This window comes from Nanorana parkeri, unplaced genomic scaffold (genome assembly GCF_000935625.1).
Source record: "Nanorana parkeri isolate BGI_ZX_2015 unplaced genomic scaffold, ASM93562v1 scaffold261, whole genome shotgun sequence".
Taxonomy (NCBI): Eukaryota; Metazoa; Chordata; class Amphibia; order Anura; family Dicroglossidae; genus Nanorana; species Nanorana parkeri.
The window spans coordinates 505,224-527,658 of NW_017306529.1; the positions used below are offsets into that span (position 1 = coordinate 505,224).

Sequence of the window (22,435 nt, forward strand, 5' to 3'; positions counted from 1 at the left end):
CAGTCAGCACTGGCGGATCGGAGCGGGGAGGGTGGAATCCAGCCCCTCCCCTGTCACGGCAGAGAGCCGTGACAGGATCGAGAGGTGAGCGAACGCCGGTATGTGTTCGCTCACCTCCCGATCTACTGACCTGACCTGTGACAGTCTCATTGTCACAGGCCGGCTAGAACTATCAGGTGAGTGAAAAGCACTCGCCTCGTAGTTCTCCTTTAAGAAAAAAAAGTCCCTCCAAGTCAATTATATACAGCATTCTGTATAGATTTTAGCAAACCTTATTGTGTATGCTTACCTGTTTCTGTTCTGTAGATATTGATTGAGGTCTTGCCATGCACTTTCCCAAGCTAACTGCTAAGTGAGAGAGTCTTCCACTCAGTTTCTGTGTTGTGATATGAGAAACTGAACCCTCTGCATCACTGTAAAAGTACATTCCAATCAAAAATTAAAATCAAATCTTGAGAGGTATACAATAAGCACAGGCTGCATGAGTGGTTAAAGACCCTCTATAGGCAAATGTAGTCCACCTCTCAATTCTTCCCACCCATTTACAGTAAAAAAAACTTTCTAACAACAGTAGTTTTTACTCACTTGAGTCTGTTATCATATTACCGTCCACAGCAGATCTTTGTTTGTTGCCACCCCTTATCATAAAGTGATCACACCTCTACTGCGGCCTGAAACAGCACAACTCATGTTTAACACTATATCATGTTCATTATATGTATATCATGTATGGATGCCTAAGGCCTTGTTCACACCAAGCGCGTTCCAAGAGCAGAGCAGTTACAGACCGGATCAAAACTGCGTCCAATGTATTCCAATGGTATTTTGGGCTCCATGTCACAGTGCAGCGTTCAGTTCCAGAGCATGTAAAAAAACTGCAGCAAGCCCTATTTTACCTGCTCTGGAACGCATGCAAACGAATCAAAAACGCATGCAAATGCCTGGAACGCACTGAAAACCCATTTCAAACTAAAAAACGGCCCGGAACGCATCCAAAACGCGGCAAAAACATGGCACAACCCACTGCACTGCATGTGCAGAAACTCATGCAGATCTGATTAAAGTGGAAGTTCACCCTAGAATCACTCTATGAGCATTAAACAGCTATATAACACATATACATGCAGAGCACCATGTTTGATTTCTGTCCGCACATTCGCTGTGCAGCGATCAGCATTCGAAACTGCCAGCCATTTACCAATGACACCATACCAAGACTTTTATGATTGCAAAGCATGATTAAAAAATGCTTCCTATGTGCTGATGCTGTCAAAGACATACAGTAGAACAAAGAGGGCTTAGCGATATCATGAGTTTCATGGTGCCACTGGTAATAAATGGCTGGCAGTAATCAGCCTGAGCTCTAATAGTGGGAATTTATCAAAACTGGAGCAGGCAACATCTGTAGCAGCTGTGCACGGCAACCATTCAGATTCTCTCTTTAGTTTGTTCAGTTAAGATGAAAGAGAGAAGCTGATAGGTTGCCATAGGTTGCAACTGCTCCAGTTTCTCCCTTCATAGTTGCATAGTTACATACTGTATAGTTACATAGTATTTGAGGTTGAAAAAAGACACAGGTCCATCGAGTTCAACCTTTGTGAGTGTGTGTGTGTGTGTGTATGTGTGTGTGTGTGTATGTGTGTGTGTGTGTGTGTATATAAGTCTGTGTGTTCCAGTCATTAAGAGTACCTGTACCCCTGTGTTTCTGTATTTGCTGAAGCACTTCTTAATGACAATTTACACATTTTTTTTATGTGTCAGTACGGTAAGAAAACATCCTAAATGCGTCAAGCTAGTTCTCAATGTGAAGAACGTATACCAAAACAAAAGGTGAATAGAGACAATTTTCAAAAAAGGAAAACATCTCCTTGAATGCTATCATCCCATAACATATAATTACCTAGAAAGAAGCCAGGATTGCACTGGGATTTTTTAAGACTATGGAATCCGAAGATTATACAAATAATTCCAAAAGTGTATTGACACATCCAAGACAGAAGATATACTGTATATATTCCTAAAATTTCCATGGAAACAATTTAAAACTTAAGACTTATGTTCACCAAATCACATATTTCTGATCACCATCATAATTGCAGAATTAGATATAAATGTCGTTATCCCATTTTGCATGGGATAAAATGGTCAATGCGTTTCGAAGGCTACGTCCACTCCAGACCAATGGTGAGATTGTGGTCAATAGTTTATATATTTATTTAGAAAACAGTACCCATAAGGGGAAATCTGTGCAAGAATTTTCATCAACTAATATAGAAACCTCTTCAAATACTACCCTATATCCATAAGTGGTAACGGCAAGGATCTCTCCCATCCAGCAGGTTGCAGAAAATGTGTCCAGTGCCTGAACAAGGACCTTCATGGCAGGATCACCAGGTATTATTTTACTGAAAACTGCAGATATAAAAAGACTGAAAACAGTTTTGGTCAGTTCATGTTCCTTTCTGCTGTACCTGACTAGACTGAAGAAAATTCTAAATAAATATTTAGAATTTTTCTCATGTCAGTGGAGATAAGAAAACCTAAGTGATCAGTGTAGGAAAAAGGTCCCTGCGCACCCAAGAAAAAAAGGTTAAAGTGTGTCCCCTCCATAATCTGTGAACTACTTTATCAGCATAGGTTGCAGGCATACCTCCCAACTCTGCTGTTCCTCCTTAAGAGCCAAACCCCTATGTCCTTATTGTCTCCTTAGTGGTCCCTCATTTTAGTCTGATGTACAGATATCTATGAAAATTTTCTATTTAACTACCAAATGTCTTATTCTGCACTTAAACCTTTGTCTTATCACTTACTTATTTTGTTTGCTTTTTTGAAAACCTAATATAAAAAAAAAATCTGGGTTATATCAATAACATTGCCATATAAATTCTTGATGGTCCGCATAACTGGGAGTGTGGCATGGGTGTGTCCATTGCCTAAATAGAATAGCTCAAGACATCTGCCTCTTCTGCCTACCCCTTTAGTTGAATCGCTATAGTCAATTTGACATTAAGAAGCAAAATGTCGCTGTTACAGGGTGGACAGAGGCACCATCATTAGATTAGTATGCTCTGCTACAAAATGAATGTCTTTAGAAAAGCTATAGAGGTGAATGCAGAGTAATTGTCACTGGTGAGCTCATCACTGGCATGAAATGCTGCTAAAACTCATTGCTGCAAATCGCTGTAAATTAAAGTTAACAAGTTAGCCAGTCCATGGGAAAAAAACCTATAATTTCCTTATCGAGAAATTGTTCAAAATAATAAAGAGGATTGCTGTGAATAAATTGCCCTTCTGGCATGGTCCATTAGCTAAATATTTAGATTTAAGGTGTTTTTCTATGGAAGATCTGCATCACATTCAATGTTGATGTTTCCAGCAGATTCCACTAGGGGTCACCAGAAGCTCCAGGCAGTGGATGGCTAAGAAACTTCCTAGGGACATCCCTTTGTACTGAAGTTGTTTATACTGGTGATCAGAAGGACCACCCTCTATGCCTGTCAGCCAGTGTTCCTTCCTTACCTCCAGCAGCATCTGCTCTTCTCACAGCCCTGCTGCTTTCTCAGGACTCACCTGTTATTCTGTATTGGCTTCCTATGAATCAAGGTAAGCAATTCACATTGCACTTTGCAGGGGGTACTTATTGCACCAAAGTTTTCTTAGACATCAGCAGCACCTCATCCTGTTTATAAATATCTTATGTGTTGTAGCCCTAATATTGTCATTAAATACTTTTCTGTATAATGCATATTACATTTTATGATGTAGTTGTTTGTACTAAAAATAGTCATTCTGTATAACTGCAAACAGCCTTAGAAGTAACGGATGTACATTATTGTATCTAATGCAACAAGATATAAGCAAGTGTGCATAAAGGCATACGCCACAGAATATCTTATTACTAGAGAAATAAATTTTCTGCATAGACATGACCAGTGTCGTGCAACTTTAATGTATCTGCATTACTGTACCTGTTGTGTTCCATAGTTGCTTTAGATATATATTTTATGAACTTAGCGATCCCTTTAAAAAACAAACAAACCAGGATCTAGTAATAAATGCCAACATTACTTTAAAGAAAACATTTAGTTAAAGGATTACTGGCGTGATAACACTATTACATAATTCTGCATTTAAAACCAATATGTTCCTAATTTGTATGGGAGGATAAGCTGATAGTGTACAGATAGTCTGGAAAGTGAGATTTGAGTAAGTGTACCTGTTAATGTACTATAGGAGTGAATGCTTTCAAACCACATTGTTGTGCTGTAAAGGCAAATCAATATAAAGTGTGAACATAATCCGCATGACATCCTTGAGTAGCAAGGACTATCCATTGGGGATCTGTTAAAAGATTATCAATAAGAACCACAAGGTTACATGGAGTACTGAAAAAAGGATCCCACATTAATGTATTCTTAGTAAAATGTTCCTAACAGAAATATAAGGTCTGCCACTGATGCTAATAAAAATGCTAGTTGCCTGGCTCTTATGCAGACCCTCTGCTTAAATAGTGAGCCAGAACAAATTGATAGATCATGAAAGTCAGGGAAAAGTAATATGGTCCTTATCTGTATACTTGTCAATGGCTCAAAATATTAAATAAAGAAGGTCAACATGAAATTGTTTAATACATCCTTTGTATATCTGTTTTTTTATGTATTTTGTTAATAAGATTCAGAGTAAAGTAAATATTTGAATATGCTGGGAAAAAAAACCCAATTGCAATGGAAGTCTTATAATATATAATATATGAAGTCAAGAATAGCAAGCTTAGCATTGCTAAAACTGGGGCAATGCACTTTTTACATAAACGCTGTCATTGCTGACTGATAGAGGTGAAAGATATAAATGGTTCATTTTATGAAGATCTCTGATACCTTTGCAGAAAATTGAATAGAAGACCTTTAGAAACTGAGCTTCTATCGCTGCCCTATGCCATAACACTGCAGAAAATGATTCAGCATGGCTGCACTCAGTGTGATTTTACTTTATAACTATAATCCAATTATTAACAAACTCTGCAGAAGAATATTATATTATTTTTATTTCTTTTCACACACTCTTTTCCTAATGACAGATTCTGTTTAATATAGTACCTGCACACTTTATGGTCTCTCAGTACTCCTTATTTGTATTTTATTTTTTTTAAACTGAATGTCTGTTACTTTTATTATATCATTTTTGCACCAGGAAGACACTTGTGAGCTGTCATTAATTTCAGAATTGTGTTTATTTCCTGGTGGTGAGGGGTATCTTTTGAATGGGTCACTCTTGGGACATGCTATACAGTATATGCTAGTGTATAGCTACCATACATATATCCGTAGAACAATCCAAGAAACATTTTTATACTGATTGTTCTGTTGCAAAGCTTTCCTTAAATTTGAATTCAATTTTAGGAAACTGATGCATTTTTTTTTTGCTCAAATAACTTTTTGAATGTGATATGGATGCTTGTTCTGTTGCAGAGGTTTCCCTAAATTTGAATGCAATTTTAGGACACTGTCAGCATATTTTTACTCAAATAACTTTTTTTTTAAGGTGATATTCATACTAACAAACCTTCTACTAAATCAGTAAAGAAGGTGGTTATATACAGTAGCCTTCTGAAATGTTTCAAGCCTTCTAATCCAACTAAACAATTATCCTCAGAATTGGATTGAAATATACTGGATTGTGCTTTGTGTCTTGTGATTGGCTGTTTTCTTGTAAACTACCAGTACAGGCTGCCTGACCTAAGTCATTGAATTCTGTTCTGCATCATCCAAGGTTCACTTGTAGCAGGGCTATGCCGACTTCTTTTCATGAATGGTAACACAAATCATACCAGAATCTTTATAAAACCAGATCATTTACTACTATTATAAACATACAATGCATACACATATTTTTGTACTTGAAGATGTATAAATATGCATACATTTAATTCTAAAGAAAAGTAAATAGTATATAGCACATTAAAAAAGATCACACTTTTGCAATCTTTTTTAAATTGACATAAAAAGGGCATTTTCAGCATCATCATCAGAATTAACCCCTGAAGTACGCCACAATTCATCAACCTATTTATCAAGATGCTTGAATAATTTGGTTTTGATAGTAAAACAACAGTTGCTAGGCTTATGTTTTTTACTGTATAGTGACAAAAATTCTGATCAGCAATGCAATGATTACATTTCATAGGCATGCTTTCTGAAGCATCTATTCTGCAAATGTATTCATTAAATGCAGCAAGTATCACGGTGGATTATGCTGAAGACAGCGCTGAACATCATGTGGATATCAATGAACGTGTTTCCATAGCACATGCTCATGTTTCATTGATAAATTTCTCACTGCAGTTGTAAAACAGAGGCTTGACTTGTAAGCTGTTTAAATGCTTTAGTTGAGTGCCTTGTGCTGCAAGTGCTGTTTATTTTCTTTGAAAGAATATGTCAGCACACACAGTTCCGTCAATAATGTTGAATAACCGTCTCTCCTTTCTTTAGAATGAGACAATCAAGCCACCCCCATTTCTGGCAGATAGATGCAAACTTATTGCTTGCCCAGTTAATCTTATGAGAATGTAACTGCTGAACCTGGAGCCTGGCACACGCAACAATGGGAGCCAATAACTCATCCAAAACCCCTTTGTGTGATGGCAATGATGAAGGTAAGTTCTGCAAAATCACCAACATGCAGCTAAAACCTGTATTGTACACGGTTCTGTTTTCTTTCACATTTTTGGTCAACGCTGGCACCAATGATTGGAGGGCACAATATAACTTTAAAATGGACCTAAACTCAAAAAGTATAGATTTGCTGTGTTAATGGGAACGTTGAGAAATGTTCATAAGGTGCCAGAATAGTACCCTGAAAAATATAGAATTTCCCTGTATTGAGTGCCATTCATCATTCCTTCAATTCTGACCAGTTTGCCAGCCCCTGCTGATGAAAAACATCCCTCAGCATGATGCTGCCACCACCATGCTTTACTGTGGATGGTGCTCTCGGGGCGATGAGGGGTCTTGAGTTTTTGCCAGACACAACGTTTTCTTTGAAGGCCAAAAAGCTCAATTTTATTCTCATCTGACCAGAGTATGTTCTTCCATATGTCTGGGGAGTCTCCCACATGCCCTTTGGTGAACATCAAACGTGTTTGCTAATTTATTTCTGTAAAGCAATGGCTTTTTCTGGACACTCTTCCAAGAAGGTCAGCTCTGTGGAATGTATGGCTTAAAGTCGTCCTTTGGACAGATACTCCAATCTCCACTGTGGAGCTTTGCACCTCCCTCAGGGTTATCTTTGGTCTCTTTGTTGCCTCTCTGATCGATGCCTTCTTACCTGGTCTGTGTGTTTTGGTGGGCAGCCCTCTTGTGGCAGGTTTGTTGTGGTGCCGTATTCTTTAAATTTTTTAATAATTGATTTAATGGTGCTCCGTGGGGTGTTCAAAGTTTTGGATTTTTTTTATAACCCAACCCTGATACTTCTCCACAACTTTGTCCCTGACTTGTTTGGAGAGCTCCTTGGTCTTTATGGTGCTGCTCGCTTGGTTGCACCCCTTGCTCAGTGGTGTTGCAGACTCTGAGGCTTTTCAGAACAGGTGTATACATACTGAGATCATGTAACATTTAGATTGCAAACAAGTGGTCTTTATCTAAAATCTAACTAATTACGTGACTTTTGAAGGTAATTGGTTGCACCAGATCTCATGTAGGGGCCTTATAGCAAAGGGGGATGAATACATATGCACACACCACTTTTCCGTTTTTTTATTTTTTTATAATGTTTTAAAACAAGTTATTTTCTTGATTTCACTTCACCATTTTGGACTATTTTGTGTATGTCCATTATATGTAATCCAAATTTAAAAAATAAGGAAAAATGCCAAGAGAGGTAAATACTTTTGCAAGCCACTGCGGACTCTAGTAGGAGAGGAAAGAGCACAGAGACAGCAGTCCTCAACATTAAGCAGTTCTTTATTTAATAAAGTCATAACGTGGTGAAACCCATACAGCTTCACAATACCGTAAATCACTTTATTGAGATAACTTTCAGTAGTGCTTACTGGCATACAGCTGTTTACTTTCCACCATATCACTATCTCACTGGTTTAATACTATACTTTAGTACTAATGCTTAGATTACTTAAAAGCCCAGAACATACCCTGTTAATGTTTATTGGCCCTCCTAATCACTTAAGTGTTCAAATGTTTTTAGCCTTAATGGCAGGGAAGACAATAATGACACCCACCACATTCTCTGCAAATACTAAATAAATTCATTTGATGGTTACCATATCAGTCAAATAACATTAAAGTGTATGTAAAGGCAAAACATGTTGTTTTACTTTTGGGTGGAATGTTAAACGGTTAGATCCTTTGTCAAGTCTTTATTGCTGTCTGGGTCCCCGATGTGAAGACTCTGGCTGCTGACCATTGTATCCAAAACAGAAAATGAGGGCAGACCAAAAGTTTTAGAGTTGTCACCAAAGAAAGAACTAAAAGAAGCAATGTGGACAAATGTTCCCATGACAACAGTCTAAGGTCGCAATCCTCCTTACTTTGGGTAGATTTCCTGTTGCGATTCCAGGTCAGGAAATTAAAGGAACACTCCCAAGCAGAATATGCACATCAAAAAATAACCAGATCAGGTTTTCACTGCTTCCCAAATACCAAAAAAAGGTTTTGCTATGCGCACATAAAAAATTGTGAGGGCAGTCCGGAAGACCAGCACTCAGAAGGGGGAGTCCACGCACCAGTGTATATAGGATTAAGGGTAAGGGGTGATACTGGTGTGCGGCTTCCTGATAGTACGGACCAGGGTGTCCGACATGTGAAAAAAACAAAGAAAAAGGCAAAGGGGGAAGCGCTACTGCCCGGAGAGGATAGAGGTGGGCCGGGCGTGGAGCTTAGTTAATTGTGAGGGTGGTCCGACTCACTTGATGGTGATGGGGGGCGAGCTGGTATGTCCCTTCACGGTATGGGTAATTCGGGATCACTTGGAGACACAAAGGGTGAAAGCGAGAGATGAGAAATCACAGATGATGGAAACACAGTGTGAAGTGTAGAGACTCACCATTGAGTAAGGAAAGATGCGTTGTCATCGGCGACGGCGGTGATGAGGTCCTTGCTGAGGCAGGGTGTCAGCAATTGTAGAAATCTTGAATGCTGGAGCGGAGATGCTATATCCAGGCTTGGAGTAGTTCGCAGTTTATGCTGTGGCGTCCTTGTTGCTAGGAGACACAGTTGGGACGTGGAGCGGCAGAGGAGCCGGAGTATGGCAGCCTGGGGCTGTTGAGGACCTGCCATCTCTGGGTGGAAAAGTCCTCTGGTGTAGGGAGATGAAGGTGGTGCAGGCTTCCAAGTTGCAGCACAGTGGAGCTGTGTCTGCAGGGAGCCTGTGTCTGGACGTAAGTGGGTCTTGCAAATGAGGCCGCGATGGACGTCTGCTGTGAGGAGCGAGAGAGAGCTGCGGGCACAGAGTTCGAAGAAGGCTGGACGCACGGACTGGGCCACTGGTGTGGGGGAAGAAAAGAGCTGTGGAGATGTCTCTTACAAGTAGGCAGGAAGGGCTACGCGTTTCGAAGCGCTGTGCTTCTTTATCAAGCCGGGTGTGCAGGGGGGACACCCTGCTTGATAAAGAAGCACAATGTAGGTATACTTTTATCTTATGTAGTAATATTTGTAATGACCACCTAGCCAGAAATTTGTAATGACCACCTAGCCAGAAAGCAAGTGGTAATGATAGAAAATGTTCAGCCTAATTAGTATGTAACTAAGGCCACAGATAACAACTGATTTGCTCAAGTACACTGTAGCATAGTACTGCTCATGGCTTTCCAGGAAGGCAATCAACAGCAATTTGTGAATAGTTAGCCTCACAAATGATGAAGCCATATAGTGTCCTTGTATTTTGTTTTGGCCTTGTATGTGCGGTTGTAGTGACGCTGGATTTCAGATATTCTTATACATAATGAACTCTTGTGACTACTTGATGTTATTTCTTTAAAAGGAAATCTCCACTTTAAAAAAAATAAAATTGAGAAATCGTAAAAAAAAAAGAATATGGCATATATAATTGCTGCACAAAGCATTTTGTATTTTGATGTTATTAAAAATTACCTTTCCATTTAGAACTACAGCTGCTGTAATTTTCTAAATCTGTAGAAAAAAAAAAATAGGTGCAATATAGTGACCTGGTGGTGCATTGTACACAGTTGTTGTCCAGAACACCCCCCGAAATGTAACTTCCTGCCCCTGTGATTGGCTGACTGCTTTTCCCAAAACTTTGCATTAGGATACAAAATTTTAGCATCCCTTGAAGTTGGTTGTTCTGTGTGTTCAGGATCTTTTCATAAACTTCGGAAGGATCACATAGAAGACTGTCTATGAATGCCTGTGTCCAAATAGGAGGAAGTTAGCTAGGGATTGTGTAAAATATGTGATTGGCATTTGCACTTTTGTGGTCACAAGAGGTTTGAGAATAAACACTGGCTTTCTGTTCTCTTGGTCACATGGCCTATTACTGCCGAGCTATTTAGCCTCTCTCTGTCAAAGAAGTAGCCCGCCTGGGCCCAATTGTTGCCTAGCAGGTCATTAAGGGAGGCTGTGCAATGCTCCCTAAGGTAGATTGGATGAAAATATGGGTGAATGTTGAGAAATATGCAATTTGGCCAATTTTGCTTGTCATCTCACTGTTGTAAATTGATGATGTAAATATACAGAATATTAAAAAGCACCTAGACTCTTTTCTGGAAAAAAAACTTTATCAAGATTCTAAACTTAGAGCCAGTAAGACGAGACCGACCTGCACAAACAGAGAGTTGCATATCAAAGGAACATTTAATATGGATCATCAGATTTTTTCGTCCATTGATTAGCATGCCTCTGATTCCTGATTGTCCAGTTCTTGATTGCCAAACATTTAGGTATTGCATCACCTTTGACATATAAATTATTTTTAATAAGATAAGCCCAGAGATTGATTTAATAGAATAGAATAGAATAGAAATAGTTACTATTTATTGCCTGGTTGTAAAGAAACCCAGACATCCTAACCTGCAAAAACTAATTTTAGGAAGGGGTTGGCAGGGATGGGGGCACCTCTCTGAAATTATGGCAGATAGCAGAGAAGCTAATGCTTCCCAGGTAAAATGAATAGCTAGGCTGCTACTGGCCATTTCAAATTGCAATAGCCAATAGCAGGCTGGCTATTGCACCCGCCCACTGCTGCCGTCAATCAGCAGAGGAGGACCTGAAGGAGAACTGCTGTTGGCTATTGCAATTTGGAATGGCCAGTAGCAGCCTAGCTATTCATTCCCCAGATACCTGCTGGTTTGTTTGTTTTTTATTCTGACGACGGCCGCTGTCAGAACAAAACAAAAAAAACAGATAGCAGGCGAATCAGCAGATAGCAGGGGATCCCGGAAAGGTTTACTCTGCTAGATAGAGCAGAGTAAACCTTTCCAGGATAAAATGTTTTTCTCACGGGCGCCCTTATTTTATAGCGGGCGACTCACAGAACATCCGGTAGAGTTGGGATGTCTGGAAACCTAATAAATAAATAAACCTAATAGGTAATGAAAGCTACAGCCTGCTTTAGGAAATGGTGATTATTAGCACAAATTAAAGGCACATATATTTATTTTTGCATCTATATTTACATTAAGCAGAGACAGAGACCTACTTAAATGCATGAATAGGCCCTATTTATAAGACATAACTTGTTCATGTCTTGTTTAAAGAAAACTTCTAACAATAACTTTTTAGGAGAATGTCAAGAAATGCAGAACCATTTTGCTGTGTATGACATCTCAATTATGCTGCAATGAAAGACCCCGTGGAAGGGTGAGGATTTGGGACAAGCTTGACTGGTAAATTAAATTGTTCTAGGGGGACCTTAGAGACTCTGAGTACAACTAACGGGAACATATTTTTTTTACATTTAAATAGAGTGGTAATGGTTTAGAAGTGCTTTCAAGATTTTATTGTCTGTTACCTTGTTAAAAAAAAAAAAAATACTTTCCCTAATTATCTGATCACCAATATCACCAGGTATGAAAGTGAAGGTATATCCAAAATTTGGAGTTGTTACCAGAACATAAGGGGAGGGAAATGTTCCAATGGGGACTCTTGCCTGGACTCCCCTACATTCCCAGTGTGAACCTGCATTTATCACATGGGACTTCTACTGTCCTCCCTGGACTGCTGTGTGTTCCTCTGTGTGTCACTAGAGACTCAAGCCTTCCCGGACTCCCCTGCATTCCCCTTGTGAACCTGCATTTATCACTAGTGTTATTGTAGCCCCTGCAGTATTCAATTATCTGTGCCTGCATGGGTGTAATAGAGGGTTGAAACCTGGGAACTGTCCTACAGCAAAGGCCATCTTCCCTTGCGGAGAGCTATGGTGAATACCTGGCATTCCTTAAACTCTGCGCCTCTATCATGCCCCCACCAAATGTGCAGTCATTCTGATCCTTACGCTTTCTTTGTCCTCAGTCTCTGGCTTCACTCCATGTTCCATCAATGTTTGGCTGCCCTGAAAACTCCAGAGCCCGCATTCCCATGACCGTGACACAAGCCAGGCCCATAAAGGCATGGTTTGGTAAGGGTTGATGTGGCCTGAGAGAGCTCTCTTGAAACCATTGGAATGAATTGGAAAGTCTGGCCTTCTCGTCCAACATTAGTACTTGACCTCACAAATGCTTTTTTGTCTGAATAGTAACAAAGAAAGGATGGGGGAGGGCAACACCATATAATTGCCCATGGTTTTGAAATGGGATGTCCAGCAATCGTATATACTGTAGGTGTGATTGGGACATTTGATCTTTTTGTTACATTTCATTGCATTATCGTAGAAATTATGCTGTGTGAAGATTTGCCGAACTGATTTTAAAAATATACTAAAATGTATGTCCCTTTAAAAATATTATGTTTTCTTTTCTGTTTGACATGCAGCAAGAATTTCATTTCAGTACATGTAATTTATTTGTGACCTTTATATTGCTGTGTTGGAATAATTAGTGGATAGGTTTTATTCATATAAACCAAGGCAGAGATCTTTCAGTTACGTGTGATCATACTTGATGAGGGAAACTTTCCACCATCAACATGTTGTTGTCATCTTTATTAAAGACTTCAGGACACGTGAATACGGCAAGGTATAATTATACTCGCAAATTATGTTCAGTTTAATTGCACACTTGAATGGAGCTGTATAAAATGTTCAGTTTAAAATATCCTTTGTGACTGTTGACATAAGACATGTGTTAAGCCCTAAAGCAAAATTGTTGTGGACTCCCACCCTTCTTTCTTCTTGCCCGTCTACGTCAACTTGCCTTTCCTTGGTTGAAGTATTGTGCCTTGTAAGGGAGACCATGGTAAAATGGCTCACTGAGCATTAAATAAGGTTGGAAGTCTGCCACCTGCTATCCTTCAAACTGTGTTCTCCTAGAGGCTGAAGCAATCTTTACCCCGAGTCTCTGAAATATATCATGGGGCAAATGCACCAAAATCCCATGTTGCACCTTGCTTAAAACTGAACTTCGGGCTGGAGAAAAAGAACCCTGCGGTGTCCTTCACCCCCTCCCTTACACACACACACACACACACACAAACACTTAACCACTGCTCCAGCAAGCATCAACACTCTCTTCTTTTCCCTGACACTCCAGACTGTCATCAGTCCCTCTTCAAACATCTGTGCAAGAAGACTGCAGGAGGAGGTGGGGGGCGTTTATTCAGGTGGAATGAGCCTGCCAAAGCGAGCAATAAGGTAAGTATTACAATTTATTCCTCTACCCCTTGGCAAAAAAAAAAAAAAAACCTAATGGCACCACTGCACTCCATATGGTATTTTTCTCAAGCCCTGTGTTCAGCTTGAAAGTCCAGCTGAACATTCAGTTTCAAACAGCTAAATACATTCCATCAAAAGAAAAAAACACCACTTGTGCTGTGTGCTGTGGTGCCAATTATTGTGAATAGCAACCCAAAATACACCAAAAACACATGTGCGTTGCAACACAATGCAATGCACAAGATCCTTTGCATGGTGCTTTACTGCATTAAAAGTCAAACAACGCCCTGTCATGCATTAAGGTGGGTTGTGGCCTTTCAATTTGAATGGGCTATCTCACGAAGCATGGCACAACACGCATTTACAAATGAAGACACATGTGATGCAGTGCACTGAGTTGTGGTGCATTTGTTGTAAGCATCGACAACCTGATTAGAAAAGCCGCCCTCCTGCCAGCTTGCTGCAAAGAAGGACCCTTCTTCCCTGTCTGGAAGCTGTAGTCTCTCTGAAGAGGTCCAACACACCCCTTGCTGCGTCAGAGCTAGAGCTCTCTAATCAGCATGTGATTTGCTGACTGCAAAGTGCTAGCTAGCTCTATAGCAAAATACAGTAAAGGCAACTGGATTTTTATTATGTCCTGCAACACAGTTGTTTGGTGAAAAAAGGCAACATAACTAATATATGTCCAGTTGTGTTGCAGTGAAAACTGTGCCAAAATTCAGAGTAGCAATATCACTGATAAAAAAAGTTAAGCTATGTTAACCCCAGAAACACTATAATAGTAATTATCTTTTTCAGTGCCAAGAGTATCTTGTGGCAGTCCTTTACTGGTGGTACTGAGATGCGCAGCTTCGATATTGAATATGTTTTGACTTTCCTGCCACCATCTGTCTATCTGATGAAACTTCCAAATAGCCTTTGACAATGGGGTTGGTTTACTAAAGGAGTAATGCATGTTTACCTTTACTTTGCAAAGGGAATACTCATTTAGCCTAGTGAATGAGGTGAAGCTGTGCTCATTTTGAATACTGAAGAAAAAAAAAGGTTTTGATTTTTTGGATTTTTGCTTACAGATATTTATTCCTATTATACAGTATTTATATAGTGCCAATGGTTTGTGCAGCCCTTCATAATATAAAGGAAGACAGTACAGTTACAATAGCTGCTGCTCGCGGTATACTGAGCCTATGGTGACGGGAGGACGCTAGTTTGTGTCCTCCCGTTACCCTAAGGAGAACTATGGGGAAAAGCCTTAACCCCATAGTTCTCCTTTAACATTTATGTCATATTTTTATTTCTGACTGACACCTTTGAGGAATTTTCACCTTAAATCCTGTTCCTGTGGCAGGAGAAATTTCATTTCAAAAGCATTTCATTGATATATCACATACTTGTGCAGATTTGGATGATCTGTTTTTACAGGTAAAGGTAATCAACAAATTTCACCTGACAAAAAAAATTCAAACTACATCCATAGGGTTGTAGTGCGCGTGGATTGTTCCATGCCACAAATTTAAATATCAAAACAGATTTCAAGTGGTCAGGAGAATTGCTTGCCCAGTTATTTTGCCATAACCCCAGCCAGGGTATGCAAGAAATTGCATACAGTAGGTTATTTTGTTTCTTATACCCCAGCTGATAACCAGCAAAGGGAGTACTGGCTGGGGAATAACTTTGAAGTTGTTGGGTTCATCAGGGAAAGTGACTTCTGGCTTCCCTGGTTATATCAATGGTTGCAGTACCATAGAATATCTAATATCTAAAACTGTGAATGATGCAACCCTTAGATCACAAAATAGTAATGGGAAAATAGTAGTCCTGATGTTAATATGTTGACAATCTACTGGCATGGCTTTTATCAATGGAGTCTCTTGACAGACTAGATGGCTGCAATGCTCTTATTGAATTGGTATGTGAAATATTAGAACATCACTGTTCACTTTTAGAATGCTTAGGAACTTGTGCATTGGCTGGTTGAAGTGCTCAAGTGCTGGTAAATAGGGCACACTTGGTTTAGCTGGGCATAATGATAAATACATATGTTGATATTGTAAATGTAATATCCATAGCTTTACCAAATACATTTTCACTGCTCACCCCTTGGGAAGATACATGTTTTCTTGAATTTCCATTTGTAATTACGTAGAAATGAAATCTAGACCTTCTTTGCATGCACATTTTCTTATAGAAATGTTGGCGATGGCATCTGTTCAGTCTTTTGTTGCCATTGGTCTACTCTAATTGTGGAATGACAATTCACCTTCGGATTTAGTGGTCAGTGAGGGATTCCTGTTATGGCTATTATAGTGCTTTGTATTACTGGGGGGTTTATAGGTTTTGGTCTTACACCCATATACAGTATGGTTCAACCAGCTGAAACATGCTAGTTACTCTGCTTTAAAGTGAATATTTGAATATCTAAAGCATTTCAAAATGATTAGATACTTGAGTTGTGTTTGAGTTTGTTATTGTGCTAACATTTTGCAGCTTTTCTAAGAAAGCACATGTAAACATCCCCAACTGACAGTGGACTGTCTAATTTAATGTCCAATAGTATCATGCCAGTGAAAGGGTAAATTGACTCATTGTCAATACTTTAGGTCCTGGAGAGCCACTCTCTCTGTTAGCTCTGTTGCTTAGTTTATATTATGGAGAATTCAACAGATGGGTCTGGAAGGTGTAAAAGTAAGCTAGAACACCACAAGCTCCCTGGTGGATAGGAACACATGGGAGAATTATGGCAGAAAGATCTCGATGTTGGAGCTTCAAAAACATGTATTTGCTATTTGGAGGCTGAAAGAAGAAAACCATATTTATAGGCATTTATTAGAAAAAAAATGGGTGATTATACAGACTTTGTTCCCTTAAAATAAACAAACAAAGTCTTCAGAGGTCCAGGTGAAAAATGAGCTGCAGGTGTCCTCCACCCTGCCAACCACTAGCACTTTCTTACCTCTATGCCAAAGCCAATACTTTTTTCCAAACAAAACCTGTAATAAGAGAAATACTGTTATTGTTAATTTCGGTTTAAAAAAATACTAGTTGTCTGGCTGTCATGCTGACCTATTTGCTCAGTACTATGGCTTATTGACTCAGAAGAAGCATGCAGAGGGGGAATTCTGACTAATCTGTATACTTGTTGCAGGACAATAACTCAGAAAATGTGAAGCCAGAGAATCAACATAATAATCATGTAACTAGCATTTTTAGGATGAGGTCAGCAAAGGCAGCCTTTACATTTCTTTCAAACAAATTCTCTAGCTGACCTTGTTTTCAGTTTCCAGCAGGAGGGCAGGATGCAAAGTAGGAAGTACAAGGCAATAAATAAGGTAATTAGGGGATAATTAGGGGTTGAATAGGAAATACTTTTACTAAGAAACACTAAACTTTTTTTCTTTCTAGTCTATTGAGGGACACAGGAAGCCTTTAACTTTCAAGCCACATACAACAGACAGGCCTGGATTAAGATAGGAGCATTTGGAGCACCAGATAAAGGCTCACAACTGAAAATAGACCGGGCCATTAGATTTACATACGAATGGAACGGGGTATTTACATATGAATGAGCCGTGTTTCACTCATATGTAAATGACGCAGTCAATTTATATGCAAATTATGATACGCGAAGATACGCCCCCACTTTCCAGGGTGGGGGGAGTTTATTAACCTTTAATCATTGCTTACCCATCTTGCATCTCCAATGCTTGGGTTCCAAGGGCTACTATCTGGAGTTTTTCTCCTTCTTCCTCCTTAACTTCCTTGTTTTGCCCTTTCTGTGTCAGTGCACACACTTTCGCAGATCTCATCCAAGCCCTTTCAGGTCTTTTGTACCTAGGTGTCCTTGCTTTAGGTCTTGTGGCAACATAGTTTCTAGGATATTTTTCTAACCTGTTTACAATTTCCATACCCAAAGGGGAAATCCACCCCATCTTCAATTCCAACATTTTTGAATGTCCTCATTCTATTCCAGTAATATGGAGTGAATCCACTAAGTCTGGCTTCACCTGCCTGCACCAGGGAGACTTACAAGCTTCTGTGGACATGAAGGACACTGACATGTCTCCATTTTTCCAGTGCATCAGCATGTCCTATGGTTTGCTGCAGGGCCCCACTTTACCAGACGTGGCCACACTTTGGTCTCTCATCTGCACCTTAAAAGTGCTGGCCTCAATATAACCCCTACTGTGCTCTTGTGACATTCCCATTGTGGGAAACTTAGATGACCTTCTGTTGAGGGTACAGTCAGCATGGCCTCTGTTGGACAATGTGGCTCTGACTGTCCAGACATTATAATTGGTTTGAATAGATCTTTCATAATTTGTTGCTGGAACCAGCTCATCATTTGGAGTAACTGGGTCAAGTCTTGGACACAGCTGAGACCAGAGTGTTTCTTCCACAGGAGAAACTTCAGACTCTCCAATCTCAGGTTCGAGCTGTGACTCTCTGTTTTGCATGAGAGTCTTGTGCCTAATGGTAGCCTCCTTTGAGGCAGTCCCATTTGCCCAGTTTCTGTCCAGACCTCTACAACACAACATTCTACTGTCATGGATCAAGTCAGTTTAAGTCCATGGACAGACCGAGACACCGAGGACTATGGCCTGGATTATCTTTTGGAAGCTCCTCAGGATGGATTCCAGTCTGTCATGCTGGGATGGAGTCCCAGGCACCTTGTCAGTGCAGGGCACTTGGTCCTTGGATGAGCCCCATCTACTGATCAACATCCTGTTGAGGATTTTTCTGTCTGTGCAGAGTTGGAACAACCTACTGGAAGGTCATCCAATGTGGATTCAGTTGGACAACTCCACGGTAGTTGTGTATCACAACCATCAGGGAGGAACCAGAAGTATTGCCATGACAAGTCAGATCCTGTACTGGGCAGAACATCATGTCCACTGCCGTGTATTTCCTTAGTTGACAGTGACTGGACTCAGAAGTGGGTCTTATACTTGGAAGTGTTTTAGGACCTGTGTCGCAGGTGAAGAACTCTAGATGTGGACCTTCTTGCCTCCAGTTTCATTACCTACTGGACAGGTTTTTCTCCAGGTATAGGGATGCTCCAGTGTAAACAGTAGAGGCTTTGGGATCAGTACACCCTGGGATCAGCAAACCCTTCCTCATTTTCTGTGCAGGATCAAGGTGGAGGGCATTGCAGCAGTGATCCTCAGTGCTCTGGACAGGCCCAAGCAGATGTGGTATGCTGCCCTAGTAAAACTCTCAAGGACATATTTACCATCCTTCTTAATGATCGCTGACTTTAATGGCACAGCTGGATTAAGCCCAGGTTTTTTTGAGGCAGGATCTTCTCTGAATATGCATTTCCTATTATTCTAACAGATAGGAAGGCTATTTTCTGTATGGTAAATCTTTGGACATGCACACTTCAGTATGAGTTTTTAGGTTTCCACCCTAGGAGTTTCTATGTGGGACAAATCATCTCCTTTCTACAGCTGGGTCTGGATCAGTGTTTGTCTCTCAGCACCTTCAAAGGGCAGGTGTCTGCCCATCTGTTCTTTTTTCAGACTGTTGGCTTCTCACTCCTTGCTTAAGACTTTTGTACACTGCATTTCCCATGTAGCTTCCCTGTTTGTTTCCCTGTGACTCGGTGTGATCTGCATCTGGTTCTCTCTGCATGTCAAAAACTTCTGTTTGAACCCATTAGAGACATTCCTCTCTCTTCTTTCACCCAAAAGGTAGTGTTTCTTGTAGCCATCACCTTTGGGAGGCGAGTATCTCAGCTAGGGGCCTTAACCCTTCTGGATTTGGATAGAGTGCATCGATGACAAGGGCTTCCTTTTTGCCTAAAGTAGTTTCTGCCTTTTACCTTAACCAGGACATTGTTCTTTCATCCCTGTGTTTGGCTCCAATTTCAAAAAGGGAAATTTCCCTCCATTGTCTAGATGTAGTTTGTGCTGTGAGAGTTTATCTCTCACCCACTGGTCCTTTCAAAATACTGATGACCTTTTAGTTATTATGAATGGACCCATAAGGGTGCACCAGCTTCTCGTTTTACCTTCTTTAGGTGGTTCAGGCAGACCATCATCCAAGCCTATGGTCTAACAGATCAGGTTCCACCCTTTCCTGTCAAAACTTACTCTACCAGATTTATGAGTGCTTCTTGGTTTTTTTTTCGGCATCAAGCAAATTTCTCCAGATTTGAGAGGCTACCCCTGGTCTTTTTTGTTGTTGTCAGAGTTCTGCCAGACAGATGTTCAGTCTTTACCTGATGTCAGCTTCAGTCGTATGGTCTTTCACACGACTCCTTGAGCCTCAGAACTTTCCCCAGTTCTCTGATCTTGGGTCTGTTAGAAATTGTTTTCTGTGTTGCCAGCCCCTCAGTTGCACTGCTTTTGGATGTCCCAAAGGTTAATAACTTCCTGTGTCCCTCAGGGGATAAGAAAAAAACAGGATTTTGTGCTCCTTTTTGTAAATACTTTTCTTGTAGTCCATTGAAAGACAGGTCCCAACCCTTTGTGTTTATGATCATGCTTTTGGTACTACTTTGCTGTTTGTGGGTGGGCTCATGCTCTGCTAGCTAACAGTTTTTTTGTTGCCAGTGTCCATTTCTGCTGCAAACAGGAATGTAACGTGAAGGTTAAAAACTTATTGAGTACCTTAACGGACTTTAGGAAAATACATTTACTTTTGGCACAAAAATTCTATTTTTCTTTGCCCATAAAATTCTATTTTTCTTTGCCCATAACATTCTATTTTTCTTTGCCTTTTATTTCTGGGTCAAATTAGCAAACCTTTGTATATTTTTTGTACATTTCAAGGGCTTGTATAGATGGACAAAGGCATCATGCTTTCAAGTAAATTCAGCTTGTATTTTAGCTTGAGATGCTTGTGAGATCCTTTTACATTTCTCTACAGGTGCTTCTAACTTCCTTCTGACCTTTATGTAACTTCATTTTTAAGCTGTGTCAAGTCGCTTTTTCAGTCATATTGACTTAAATAGAGAGACACAGTTCTGACACAAAATTAGGCATTAACACACTGTTAACGACTCTGCTTAGCTGTCAAAGTAACAGTGGATCACAAAACTTTTACCTACAGAAATGTGTCCAACAAGGTTGAGCTTAACTTTGTATGTCATTATCGGTAAAATAGGTGTAATGTCTAGGGGGCAGTTTCTAAAAAAATAAAGAAATGAAATCTCTTTAAAGAAGAACTCTGGGCAGAATAAAACGTAACCTTTGCACTGGGGCTACCCCCGCACTGTAAGGGTTAAGTACTTGTTTTGGTCTAGGGCAGGGGTGTCAAACTCAATTTAATCGTGGGCCGCATCAACATTATGGTTGCCCTCAAATGTATCTGTAAGACTATATAAATGTATCTATTCTTTATCATAATTGCCTCTGCATTCGATTATCACTGGTTTTAGTAATAACTTAATACCTAGATCTGAAAGTAGAAGTCTAGGAAATGGCCTGGTGGGCCGGACTCGGCCCCTGGGCCTTGAGCTTGACACATGTGGTCTAGGGTGTAAAATAAAAAAGATACACTCCAAAGAAATGCTAGTAGGTTAATTGGCTCCTGTCTAAATTGGCCCTGTATGTGAGATGGGGACCTTAGATCGTAAGCTCCTTGAGGGCAGGGACTGATGTTAATCTGCACTATGTAAATCGTTGCGTAAATTGTTGACGCTATATAAATACCTGTAAAAAGATAAAATAAACTCATCTGAGCATCCTTCCCGCCTGGCTGCTAGACCGTTCCCCGCAACCTCTCTCCCTCATGGCTAATACACTGTATTAGATGTCATGACTTATGGATCCACAGACCACTGGAGCGGAGGGGGAGAGAGGCTGTGGAGACCAGTCCAGCAGCCAGGGGGGAAGGAGGCTCTGTTGAGTATATCTTTTTTATCTCACACCATAGACCAAAACACGCACTTAGCCTTACAGTGCAGGATAGCCCCACTGCAATGGTCACATTTTATTCTGCCTGGAGTTCTTCTTTAAAGAACTGCAGAACTTTCATAGTGACCAAGTGATTAATTTTTTTTCTGTAAGCTGATTAGTCACTTTGGACAAGTTCTACTCTTTTGGTTCTCAATTTATTATGGTTACTTTGTAAGTGCAGAAGCTCAAGGAATGGACCTTACTTCTCTGTTGAAATGACAAAAGTTTTCTTGATAAATTGTCTTTAATCCTAAAGTATGATCTTTGACAGCTATTTTGCATAATGCATGAATGAATGCCATGTCTGCTGCTTCCTGAACCTGGCTCTCTCCTGTTATCAATTTATATTATTAAATACTCCTCTACGTTTGCTGATTCAGAGCTGGCACAACATATAATATACGACTTAAGGAGTGCCAGTCATAAAGCTACCATTTGGTTATACATCATCCAAGCAAATCCAGCTACTGCAGTGTTTAATTTAAATCTAGATCTGCCAGGAATCTGCATCTCAGCTACTGTGGATTTCATACTTACAGCCTGCAGTCCGAGGTTTTAACTGGCCTATCAAAACACTGCACATTTTTTTGAATTTTATGAAGTGTAAATGAGATTAAATATAATCCTTTAATTTATAGAGCAAAAGTGATTTAGTTGTTTATTTTTTTTTGTTGATTTGTACATGTATGCTGTGAGTGATAGCCTTAGTTTCGTAGCTAGAAATTAAACATTTTCAGCCCTAGGTTCTACTTTGACGG

General features: G+C 40.0%; 1 protein-coding gene across 1 annotated transcript in view; it reads left to right on the forward strand.

Moving 5' to 3' along the window:
* The first annotated feature begins 3,507 nt into the window (after nucleotides 1–3,507).
* LOC108787434 (serine/threonine-protein kinase 32A-like) overlaps nucleotides 3,508–22,435 on the forward strand; it is a 110,590-nt gene continuing 91,662 nt past the window's right edge. Inside the window, exons 1-2 of the mRNA XM_018556988.1 lie at nucleotides 3,508–3,603; nucleotides 6,489–6,652. Coding sequence (XP_018412490.1) covers nucleotides 6,601–6,652 — 52 coding nt within the window. The 5' untranslated portion in view covers nucleotides 3,508–3,603; nucleotides 6,489–6,600. The remainder of the gene's footprint in view (nucleotides 3,604–6,488; nucleotides 6,653–22,435) is intronic.